This window comes from Oncorhynchus mykiss, chromosome 18 (genome assembly GCF_013265735.2).
Source record: "Oncorhynchus mykiss isolate Arlee chromosome 18, USDA_OmykA_1.1, whole genome shotgun sequence".
In the NCBI taxonomy this organism is placed as follows: domain Eukaryota; kingdom Metazoa; phylum Chordata; class Actinopteri; order Salmoniformes; family Salmonidae; genus Oncorhynchus; species Oncorhynchus mykiss.
The window spans coordinates 47,329,501-47,341,285 of NC_048582.1; the positions used below are offsets into that span (position 1 = coordinate 47,329,501).

An 11,785-nucleotide genomic window follows, 5' to 3' on the forward strand; every position below is an offset into this window, starting at 1 on the left:
GAACACGCCATAGCCGTTAATCTAACAGGATCTAATTGGCTGTTTAGTTTGCCAATCAAAAGGTTGGACTCATGGTTGTTTGCGTCAAACTTTTAATTCGCTGAGAAACAAGGCGGTGCTTGTTTCCAGGAAGTAGCACAGCAACGTGACTTCACATTGCTCCATTTTAGTTCCCTGCTAGCCTGCATTTCAAATTATATTTTAATCAAGTTCATACATTAGGACAGAACATGGGTGATGATGAGAAGTATGACGGGATGTTGCTTGTTATGGCACAACAGCATGAAGGAGGTGTACAAGAGGTAAACTCCAGCTTGTTAGGATGCTATGAAATTCATCATAAAACAACTGGCTAGCCGGCTAATGTACGTTAGCTGTATGATGGGGAGTGTCCCGCGTTTCCACCATGAATATGGCACCACAAACCTGTAGTTAATGGTAGTTACGTATATTAAATTTCACACCAGTATCTTATTCGTTAACCACAGTTTAGCTAGTTAGTTGTGTTTAGGTATGCAGGTGGTGTGGCAACCTTTGGTAAGGCATAGCAAATGGGCGTGTTTAAAGCTCAGGTTGGCTGTGTATCATCTCTAATGTAATATTTATTCTCCCAACAGTTAGTAAACACGTTTTTCAGCTTCCTCCGGCGTAAAACAGACTTCTTCACGGGTGGAGAGGCAGGAGCACCAGAGAAGGTGAGTCCAGAATTGGCTACCTAACGCCTCGATCAAACCGACAGTGTCATAGCATTTTGGGACACCTTGCCTTTCAGCATTGCGTTGCAGAGGCAGTTGCAGTGCGTTCTGTGTGGTGTTTATGTTAATCGAACATATGCGTCAAACTGTATGCATAGACGGCTTGACAGAAATGGTACCAGATGGTGAATGTTGAACTGTTGTTGAACATATATCCAGATGATGATGATGATGATGCTGCGTAGTGTTTTGCACAAGGCTACTATCAGTGTGATCAAGGCGTAACAGAACGAAGGTTACGTATGTAACCACGGTTATGAGTTATATGGATCACTCCAATATATTGGTATCACTTTGCGGTGGAGGGATCCATCCGAGGTGAGGATTTACAGATGTACTCTCATGTACACCTGTCTCACGACTGGGGTCTGCCCCTATATATTGCCCTATGGCCACGACACATCATTTTTGAAGTGCTCTAGCACCGTAGAGGATTGGAGTGATCTATATAGCTCACATAACCTAATGTTACGTGTGTAACCACAGTTATGTTTCACTGTATTGGATCACTCCGCGGGACCGAGACGCAGGGGCCATCAATGTGGAAGGGGGGTCCCGGCATAGTCCCCGGAAGGGGAGGCGACGCCCAGGACCGCTGAACCAACTGCAGTGGGAGGTGCCACATTTACCCAATAGTACCTAGCAAAGGTGCAAGAGGAAGCCCAGCTGGCTGCAGCACAGATATCAGCGAAGGGCACTCCTCTCAGTAGAGCCCAGGACGCAGCCACACCTCGTGTTGAATGTGCCAGCACAGATCCCAGCACTGGCCTGCCAGCCAGGCGGTATGCTGTCGTAATTGTCTCCACGATCCAGTGAGAGAGCCTCTGCTTTGATAGCTCAGCCCCCAGGACTCTCTCACCATAGCAGACAAAGAGCTGGTCTGTTGTTCCCACTGACGTGTCCGCTCCATATAGGCTGCCCGTGCCCTCACAGGGCACAGCATGCCGGAGGGAGGCCCAGACTCCCCCGCCACTGCCTTGGGGTCGTAAGCAGACAGGATAAAAGGGATGTTCACATGCCTGTCTGACAGAACCTTCGGGAGGAATGAGGGGTTGGAGCGGAGAGATGTACTCCTCCCACCAGGGTCCATACGAGGACACACTGCACCCTGCATGACTCAGGCACAACCTCAATACCAGTGCACCAAGAGCAGAACAACCACCAGGGCAACTGGTATGTCGCGGTTGTAGCCGGTGCCCGGCTTCAGTTGCAGGTTCCGCCCTATAATCTCCCGGTCCGGGAGGACCATGGCAGCTATCATGGTGTCCATGGTTGGGTTCTCCCGGAGGCCAAGTGACTCCGCGCCCACAACATAACTCCATGGTCCAGTCTCTGCTGTGAGTCAGAAGCGCCCCCTGGCAGAGGCCAAGCTCTCCTGCAAGGCCTCGCAGAACTCAGTAGAGATGGGGACAGATGGAGAGTCATCTCTGTCCACCAGTAGAGATGGGGACAGATGGAGAGTCATCTCTGTCCACCAGTTGATGTCCAGTGCAGTGGCTACCTGAGTGAGTAGGCTCCTCATAGCCTCTCGAGCCGTTGGGGACAGATGGAGAGTCATCTCTGTCCACCAGTTGATGTCCAGTGCAGTGGCTACCTGAGTGAGTAGGCTCCTCATAGCCTCTCGAGCCACTGGGTGCGATGGAGCCCCGCTGGCGGCTTGTGATGGCCTGTCAGCCTGGTAGCCCCGCTCACGGTGGTGAACAGTGCCAACATCGTCCCCCAGGAACAGCCTATCACTGGCCAACAGGGAGCAGCTGTCGTCATCAACCTGCTGACGGTCCGACCCGATACTCCTACAATCTGCAGAAGAACGAACAAAAAGGAAAGCAACATGTTAAAGCAATTGACAACACACAGAACAACCAGTGGGCAGGTTGTGTAAGGTAAATTACAGTTTGTGTCAGCAAGAGCCACCATATTAATGGATGCACACGGAGTCGTAGTGTAATGCTAGCGAAACACAAGTATGACAAACCACGGCAGAAGATCCAGACCAACCGCGCGCTGCGAGTGGAGCACTGAAGAGGAGGGGCGGCCATGTGGCCAGCTGCTCCAGGCTGCAAACAGCCAGTGAGAGAACTTCCAAGGAAGATATTAACAAGCGAGCTTCAGAAAGTTTGTACCTCAAACCATAGAGAAAATGGAGGTGTGTCTATATATAGAGGCGGACCCCAGCCGTGACACCGGTGTACACTGGTGTAACTCCTCACCTCGATGTATCCCTCCGCCGCGGAGTGATCCAATATAGTGAAACATAACAAAGATGCATATGTCAAAAGATGCAGAACTGCTAAAGTAGTTTGTCAGTCTAATCTCCCTCTTTCCCCTCTGTCCGGTTTCCACTAGATAGCACAAAGTAAAAAATTGGCTATATCGTAAAAATGATCTAAACAAAACAGTTTTTTGGTCTTATTTTAAGGTTAGGGTTATACATAAGGTTAACAGTGTGGTTTAGGATAAGTTTTAAAATCAGATTTTAAGAAGAGAAATTGTAGAAATGTGAGTGAGGGGTTTATGACTTTGTGGCTGTGTTACCTAGTGACGACCCCTCTGTCCCCAGCTGGTGAAGGAGTCGTTTGCCCACCACAGTGGTATTGCCCTGAAGGCCCACAGAGAGAAGGAGAAGAGGCAGGAGAAGGAGAAGAGAGAGAAGGCAAAGAGGGCTGCCAAGCTAGCTGAGGAAGAGGAGGAAAAGAAGAGGAAGAACGCAGACGACGAGCCCAAAATCAAAGAACTGACAGACGAAGAGGCAGAGAGACTTCAGTCTGAAATCGACCAGGTAAGAAACACCAATTGTCAGTTATGAATGATTGATTGATGTACTATACACACTAGGTTTAACAGTGTCACTGTCTTGATGAAGTTTATATGCGCTTCTTTAATGTCTCTTGTCTTGGTTTCAGCAAAAGAAACAAGAGGAGAAGAAAGAGGCCACAAATGCAGTAGCTCCAGCTGAGAAAGCTGAGAAGGAAGGGAGAGAGAAGGGAGACAAGGGGGTAAGAGATTCTGTTGGGATTCCTTAGTAGATAAATGAGCGATATCGTATAGATGGGGGTGTCCCACCTGGGAAATGAACTAGGGGAAATACTGATGCACACGGGTGTTATATGTATGTGCAGTATGTTGAAGACAATAAATCAGTCTTCTTCATTTCTGCCAGACGGATTCCGAAGGAGAAGAAGACGAGAAAGACAAGGACAAGATTAAACCCAACGCAGGCAACGGAGCTGACCTGGCCAACTATCGCTGGACACAGTCCCTGTCTGAAGTGGACGTGAGTTTGTTTCCCTTGTCTTCAGTGATTACCGTGTTGCTATGTTCCCTAGTGATATTAAAGTTGTCTAACTGGAGCATGATAGTTAAAGCAACAATCGAGGTGTTTGTGCTCTCCGTTCGTGGGCTAATCGTGCAGCAGCTCCCTCTATTTCAGAGCGGATGTTGTTTATCGTTTTGTCTGCAGTCGCTAGGGATTGGTTTAGTATTGGGCAAGATGTAATCTGGGCAGACAAGGTTGGTTCCCCTATGTCCTTGCCTCCTAGCTAGTGGTGCCTTCATTCTAACTGGGTGTTGCCCTCTATTCCGCCCCCCCTGCTGGTGGTGCCTTCATTCTAACTGGGTATTGCCCTCTATTCCGCCCCCCCTGCTGGTGGTGCCTTCATTCTAACTGGGTATTGCCCTCTATTCCGCCCCCCCTGCTGGTGGTGCCTTCATTCTAACTGGGTATTGCCCTCTATTCCGCCCCCCCAGCTGGTGGTGCCTTCATTCTAACTGGGTGTTGCCCTCTATTCCGCCCCCCCCAGCTGGTGGTGCCTTCATTCTAACTGGGTGTTGCCCTCTATTCCGCCCCCCCAGCTGGTGGTGCCTTCATTCTAACTGGGTGTTGCCCTCTATTCCGCCCCCCCAGCTGGTGGTGCCTTCATTCTAACTGGGTGTTGCCCTCTATTCCGCCCCCCCCAGCTGGTGGTGCCTTTTGATGTGAAGTTCCGTTTGAAAGGGAAGGATGTGGAGGTGGACATCCAGCGTGGTATGCTGAAGGTGGGTTTGAAGGGCCATCCTCCTGTGATCGATGGACAGCTCTACAACCACGTCAAGGTGGAGGAGAGCTCCTGGCTCATTGAGGACGGCAAGGTGGTCACCATTCACCTGGAGAAGGTACTTCAGAGAGGATGCTTTTATTTACTTTATTGCAATTGGTTTAATTGAGAGAGATGGTTTCAGCGTGAAATATTTGATAAGTCAGTAAGTCATGCCTTGTCTGTTTCAGATCAACAAGATGGAGTGGTGGAATAAGATGGTGACCACGGACCCAGAACTCAACACGAAGAAGATCTGTCCGGAGAACTCGAAGGTAACCAACGCCAAGCTACTGATGCAAGGCTCACTGTATTTTGCAAGAGAACATGTGATTATTCTCCTATATTTAAAAGTAAAAAGGTAATGCATCTCCCACTTATTAAACTCTATCCCTCACCCTCCATCTCTATCTGTCCCTCACCCTCCATCTCTCATCTCCTCTCCCTCACCCTCCATATTTCATCTCCTCTCTTTCCCTCACCCTCCATCTCTATCTATCCCTCACACACCATCTCTCATCTCCTCTTTCCCTCACCCTCCATCACTCATGTCCTCTCTTTCCCTCACCCTCCATCTCTCATCTCCTCTCTTTCCCTCACCCTCCATCTCTCATCTCCTCTCTATCCCTCACCCTTCATCTCTATCTATCCCTCACCCTCCATCTCTCATCTCCTCTCTATCCCTCAACCTCCATCTCTCATCTCCTCTCTATCCCTCACCCTCCATCTCTATCTATCCCTCAACCTCCATCTTTCATCTCCTCTTTCCCTCAACCTCCATCTTTCATCTCCTCTTTCCCTCAACCTCCATCTTTCATCTCCTCTCTATCCCTCACCCTCCATCTCTATCTATCCCTCACCCTCCATCTCATCTCTATCTATCCCTCACCCTCAATCTCATCTCCTCTCTATCCCTCACCCTCCATCTCATCTCCTCTCTATCCCTCAACCTCCATCTTTCATATTCTCTTTCCCTCAACCTCCATATTTCATCTCCTCTCTTTCCCTCACCCTCCATCTCTATCTATCCCTCACCCACCATCTCTCATCTCCTCTTTCCCTCACCCACCATCTCATCTCCTCTTTCCCTCACCCTCCATCTCTCATGTCCTCTCTTTCCCTCACCCTCCATCTCTCATCTCCTCTCTTTCCCTCACCCTCCATCTCTCATCTCCTCTCTATCTCTCATCTCCTCTCTATCCCTCACCCTCCATCTCATCTCCTCTCTATCCCTCACCCTCCATCTCATCTCTCTATCCCTCACCCTCCATCTCATCTCTCTATCCCTCACCCTCCATCTCTCCTCTCCTCTCTATCCCTCACCCTCCATCTCTCATCTCCTCTCTATCCCTCACCCTCCATCACTCATCTCCTCTCTTTCCCTCACCCTCCATCTATCGCTCACCCGCTCTCCTCTTCCGTCTCTCGCTCTCCTCTTCCGTCTCTTTCTCTCACTCTCTCCTCTCCGTCTCTCTCTCCTCTTCCCCCGCTCGCTCTCTTCCCCCTCTTTCTCTCACTCTCTCCTCTTCCATCTCTCTCTGTGTTCCGGCTGTCTCAGCTGTCAGATCTGGATGGGGAGACCCGTGGTATGGTGGAGAAGATGATGTATGATCAGAGACAGAAGTCCATGGGTCTACCCACCTCCGAAGAGCAGAATAAACAAGACATCCTCAAAAAGTAGGTTTCAGCACATTGCTAATAGCACCATCATATAGCATGCCTGTTATAACGTTTAAGTAGTGCAATACTTTTCTTCACATATACAGTGTAAAGTTTGACCCATGTCAAGTCCTCCCTGGGACTTAACTACTGACCTTTCTCACAGGTAAAGGTACAATGGGGGGGGGGGGGGGGGGGGGGGGCATATTTGTTCTGTTTCACACATGTACAGGTGTGTGGTGTGAAATTAGTTTTTTGCATATCCCATCCCCCTGAGACACCCGCGGATAATGGGGTCACATCCAAGGATCTGCCATTATTGACAGCGACCCTGGTGCACTTAGGGTTATAAGGGCCTTGCTCAAGGACAGATGGCCACATTTTTCACCTAGTCGGCTCAGGGATTTGAACGCTCAAACCACTAGGCGCCCACTTGGTGCTTTGCTTTTTATTGTCTAACATGTTCTCGTAGCTACTGTATAGTTTAACATAGACATGTTTCCAGTCAAGGTCAGGTTACATAATCACTGCAGCCATAAACGGATAGTGAGACGTCTGTACCAGCTTCCGTACGGAGTCGGGACCAGAGCTGACCTCGCCTGTTGCTCCTCTACCGTCATAATACCCGAGGTGTCTGGGGAGGAAACATGTCTCCCATTACACTGCTTTTTAATGAGTCGTGCATAAGTTATCCCTGTTCAAAGTCAGGGCCCCACACTGACCTCGGACATCATTGTACAGAAACCCTGATCCAAGGGGTTTGTGGGAAAAGCAGGTCTCCAACTGTTTAACTTGTGTTAAACTGTGCCATCCACCTGCTCATATATGTGCCCTGTTGTTTTTATTGAAGAACAAAGTTCTATTCTGTTTACGTAGTACATAGTCTTGTGAATATGCTCCGTATTGTAAAGATGACCAGACAATGTCCTCTCCTAGCAACTTGATTTGGTCAATTTGAGGTGCATTTAGTGATGGTTGGCAAATATTTCATCTCCGTATGACTCGCCAGACATAAGTATTAGGACGATTACACTGAGATGAGGGGTCTGTACGGGACAGAGGAAAGGAGCTGTAGCCGTCTGAGATGGATGTTAAGGTCTCATCAGTGTGGAGGTGAAACCCCTTCTAGTCCCAGTCACAAGCATGGCCAGCGTTAGGTTTCCCTGTGGCTTACTGGAAACCCTGATCTAGGGAAGGAGCCGTTGGAGGCTATGTGGAGGGCAGTCTCTTGTCAGAGTTCAGGTTATTAAGCCCTTCTACTTCCTGTCCTGGTCACGACTAGGCCAATGGTAGGTTAGCCGTGGTTGTTCACTTGTGTCTGGTTATATTCGTGTCGTTCTGCATCACCTCACACCTCCTCTAGTTTATGAAAGTGTCCTCTTCAAAAGATCTGGTACGGTCACTACGGGTCGACTTTACTGAATGTTCGTTACTGTTTGACACAATAGCAGACGTTCAAGTCCTTTAGAAATGGATGTCAGTCTGATTTGGTTACTTTAGGTATTAGACGATAATAGCCTAAAACTATTAGATCTGCATTTTCCCGATATGGAGGTGAGAAAACAAAGATATAGGTCAACATTGCAAAGAAAATATTGGCTATTGGTGTCACCCCTAATGTTCACATCGGTGCATCTCTAAACGCCTTCACTGCTGCTACCAGCTTCACTTCCTCCCCTGTCCCCTTACTGGGCTCAACGCTGGGAGGAGTTTATCCTGTCTAGTCTGATTAACACATGGCTGGTATGCTGTCTTTAAGCTAGATGCACTTAAATACAGTGCCTTGCGAAAGTATTCGGCCCCCTTGAACTTTGCGACCTTTTGCCACATTTCAGGCTTCAAACATAAAGATATAAAACTGTATTTTTTTGTGAAGAATCAACAACAAGTGGGACACAATCATGAAGTGGAACGACATTTATTGGATATTTCAAACTTTTTTAACAAATCAAAAACTGAAAAATGGGCGTGCAAAATTATTCAGCCCCCTTAAGTTAATACTTTGTAGCGCCACCTTTTGCTGCGATTACAGCTGTAAGTCGCTTTGGGTATGTCTCTATCAGTTTTGCACATCGAGAGACTGACATTTTTTCCCATTCCTCCTTGCAAAACAGCTCGAGCTCAGTGAGGTTGGATGGAGAACATTTGTGAACAGCAGTTTTCAGTTCTTTCCACAGATTCTCGATTGGATTCAGGTCTGGACTTTGACTTGGCCATTCTAACATCTGGATATGTTTATTTTTGAACCATTCCATTGTAAATGTTGCTTTATGTTTTGGATCATTGTCTTGTTGGAAGACAAATCTCCGTCCCAGTCTCAGGTCTTTTGCAGACTCCATCAGGTTTTCTTCCAGAATGGTCCTGTATTTGGCTCCATCCATCTTCCCATCAATTTTAACCATCTTCCCTGTCCCTGCTGAAGAAAAGCAGGCCCAAACCATGATGCTGCCACCACCATGTTTGACAGTGGGGATGGTGTGTTCAGCTGTGTTGCTTTTACGCCAAACATAACGTTTTGCATTGTTGCCAAAAAGTTCAATTTTGGTTTCATCTGACCAGAGCACCACCTTCTTCCACATGTTTGGTGTGTCTCCCAGGTGGCTTGTGGCAAACTTTAAACAACACTTTTTATGGATATCTTTAAGAAATGGCTTTCTTCTTGCCACTCTTCCATAAAGGCCAGATTTGTGCAATATACGACTGATTGTTGTCCTATGGACAGAGTCTCCCACCTCAGCTGTAGATCTCTGCGGTTCATCCAGAGTGATCATGGGCCTCTTGGCTGCATCTCTGATCAGTCTTCTCCTTGTATGAGCTGAAAGTTGAGGGACGGCCAGGTCTTGGTAGATTTGCAGTGGTCTGATACTCCTTTCATTTCAATATTATCTCTTGCACAGTGCTCCTTGGGATGTTTAAAGCTTGGGAAATCTTTTTGTATCCAAATCCGGCTTTAAACTTCTTCACAGCAGTATCTCGGACCTGCCTGGTGTGTTCCTTGTTCTTCATGATGCTCTCTGCGCTTTTAACGGACCTCTGAGACTATCACAGTGCAGGTGCATTTATACGGATACTTGATTACACACAGGTGGATTGTATTTATCATCATTAGTCATTTAGGTCAACATTGGATCATTCAGAGATCCTCACTGAACTTCTGGAGAGTTTGCTGCACTGAAAGTAAAGGGGTTGAATAATTTTGCATGCCCAATTTTTCAGTTTTTGATTTGTTAAAAAAGTTTGAAATATCCAATAAATGTCGTTCCACTTCATGATTGTGTCCCACTTGTTGTTGATTCTTCACAAAAAAATACAGTTTTATATCTTTATGTTTGAAGCCTGAAATGTGGCAAAAGGTCGCAAAGTTCAAGGGGGCCGAATACTTTCGCAAGGCACTGTAGTCTTGCAAACTCCTATTGGCATTTACCAGTTCCTTGTCGACTGGGACCAGGCTACTCTTTCACTGTTCAGACTGCATGATGTGACCCCCGTCATTGTGTTCCAGGTTCATGTCGCAGCACCCGGAGATGGACTTCTCTAAAGCCAAATTCAGCTGAGAGACGTTGCTGTCGTTCCCCAGACAACCCTCCATACCCCTCTGCACTCTTACTCTGCCCAAGAAAACAAAACAACCACTATGAATCCTTATCAAAAGCAACTTCCAGCACCGATGTTACAGTTGAATTGAATCACCCCTATGTTACTCTCTTCATCACAGTCTCTCTTTCTCTCCCCTTTTCTGTCGTCATGGGATGCTGGCTTCCTGTTAGTCTCATTCCTGTGACAGAAACTTGATGACTGTAGTGACATCTTTGTTCTGTTCCATGTGTTCTGAGTGTCTCAATAAATGTTTGGAACCTTTTATTTTTTTATACATTTATTTAAACCACATTCATTTTTATTTAACTAGGCAAGTCATTAAAGAATAAATTCTTATTTACAATGACGGCCTACCCCGGCCAAACCCAGACGACGCTGTGCCAATTGTGCGCCGCCCTGCGGGACTCCTAATCACAGCCGGATGTAATGCAGCCTGGATTCGAACCAGGTACTGCAGTGACCACTCTTGCACTGAGACGCAGTGTCTTAGACCACTGTGCCACTCTGGAGCCTGAGTGTAATATGGCATCAGGACTACTGCACACAACACAATGCAAAAAATGCCTCAAGTTTTGAGGGAGTGTGCAATTGGCATGCAGAGCTGTTGCCAGAGAGTTGAATGTTCATTTCTCTACCATAAGCATCCAACATTGTTTTAGAGAATTTGGCAGTACGTCCAAACGACCTCACAACCACAGACCACGTGTAACCACGCCAGCCCAGGACCTCCACATCCTGCTTCTCCACCTGCGGGATTGTCAGAGACCAGCCTCACAACCACAGACCACGTGTAACCACGCCAGCCCAGGACCTCCACATCCTGCTTCTCCACCTGCGGGATTGTCAGAGACCAGCCTCACAACCACAGACCACGTGTAACCACGCCAGCCCAGGACCTCCACATCCTGCTTCTCCACCTGTGGGATCGTCAGAGACCAGCCACCCGGACAGCTGATTAAGTATTTCTATCTGTAATAAAGCTCTTTTGTGGGGGAAAAACTCATTCTGGCCCTGGCTCCACAGTGGATGGGCCTATGCCTTCCCAGGCCCACCCCTTCCCAGTCATGTGAAATCCATAGATTAGGGCCTAATGAATTTATTTAAATTGACTGGTTTCCTTATATGAACAGTAACTCTTAAATAGTTGCGTTTATATATTTGTTCCGTTTAGTTCATTGTGGAATGTAACCAGAGCTTTCGGAGACGTGAGAGGTGAAGGTGCAAAATGTCACATTTTTTATTTGTTCTCCTATTGTTTTTATTACCCAATCATAAAATGTAGTTGAAGGCCAGGTTAACCGGAAGTCATATTTATTTTGGAGGACATCCAAGCCTCAGGCCCCAGGGCTGCTGGCTGACTGACATATTTAACAAGTTTGAAATTAAACTTCATTGTGTTGAGTGACCACATGTTGCTATTATGTAACGTGTGCTGCCCTTGAGACTTGAGGTTTGTATGGATCTCCTATGAATCACTTGAAATATGATCTGATATAGAATCAGGTTTATAAAGGAAGGAGCAGGTGTCAGGTAGGGCTGGAGCAGGTGTCAGGTAGGGCTGGAGCAGGTGTCAGGTAGGGCTGGAGCAGGTGTCAGGTAGGGCTGGAGCAGGTGTCAGGTAGGGCTGGAGCAGGTGTCAAGTAGGGCTGGAGCAGGTGTCAGGTAGGGCTGGAGCAGGTGTCAGGTAGGGATGGAGCAGGT

The 11,785-nt window shown here is 47.5% G+C and overlaps 1 protein-coding gene across 1 annotated transcript; it reads left to right on the plus strand.

The window, feature by feature from the left end:
• The first annotated feature begins 102 nt into the window (after window positions 1–102).
• Window positions 103–10,346, plus strand: LOC110496392 (nuclear migration protein nudC). Its single transcript, XM_036952964.1, has 9 exons — window positions 103–302; window positions 618–695; window positions 3,316–3,534; window positions 3,659–3,751; window positions 3,916–4,029; window positions 4,713–4,907; window positions 5,020–5,103; window positions 6,387–6,505; window positions 9,990–10,346. The coding sequence occupies exons 1-9, from the start codon at window positions 231–233 to the stop codon at window positions 10,039–10,041; spliced, it is 1,026 nt and encodes a 341-aa protein (XP_036808859.1). The 5' UTR covers window positions 103–230; the 3' UTR covers window positions 10,042–10,346.
• The last annotated feature ends 1,439 nt before the right edge of the window (window positions 10,347–11,785 follow it).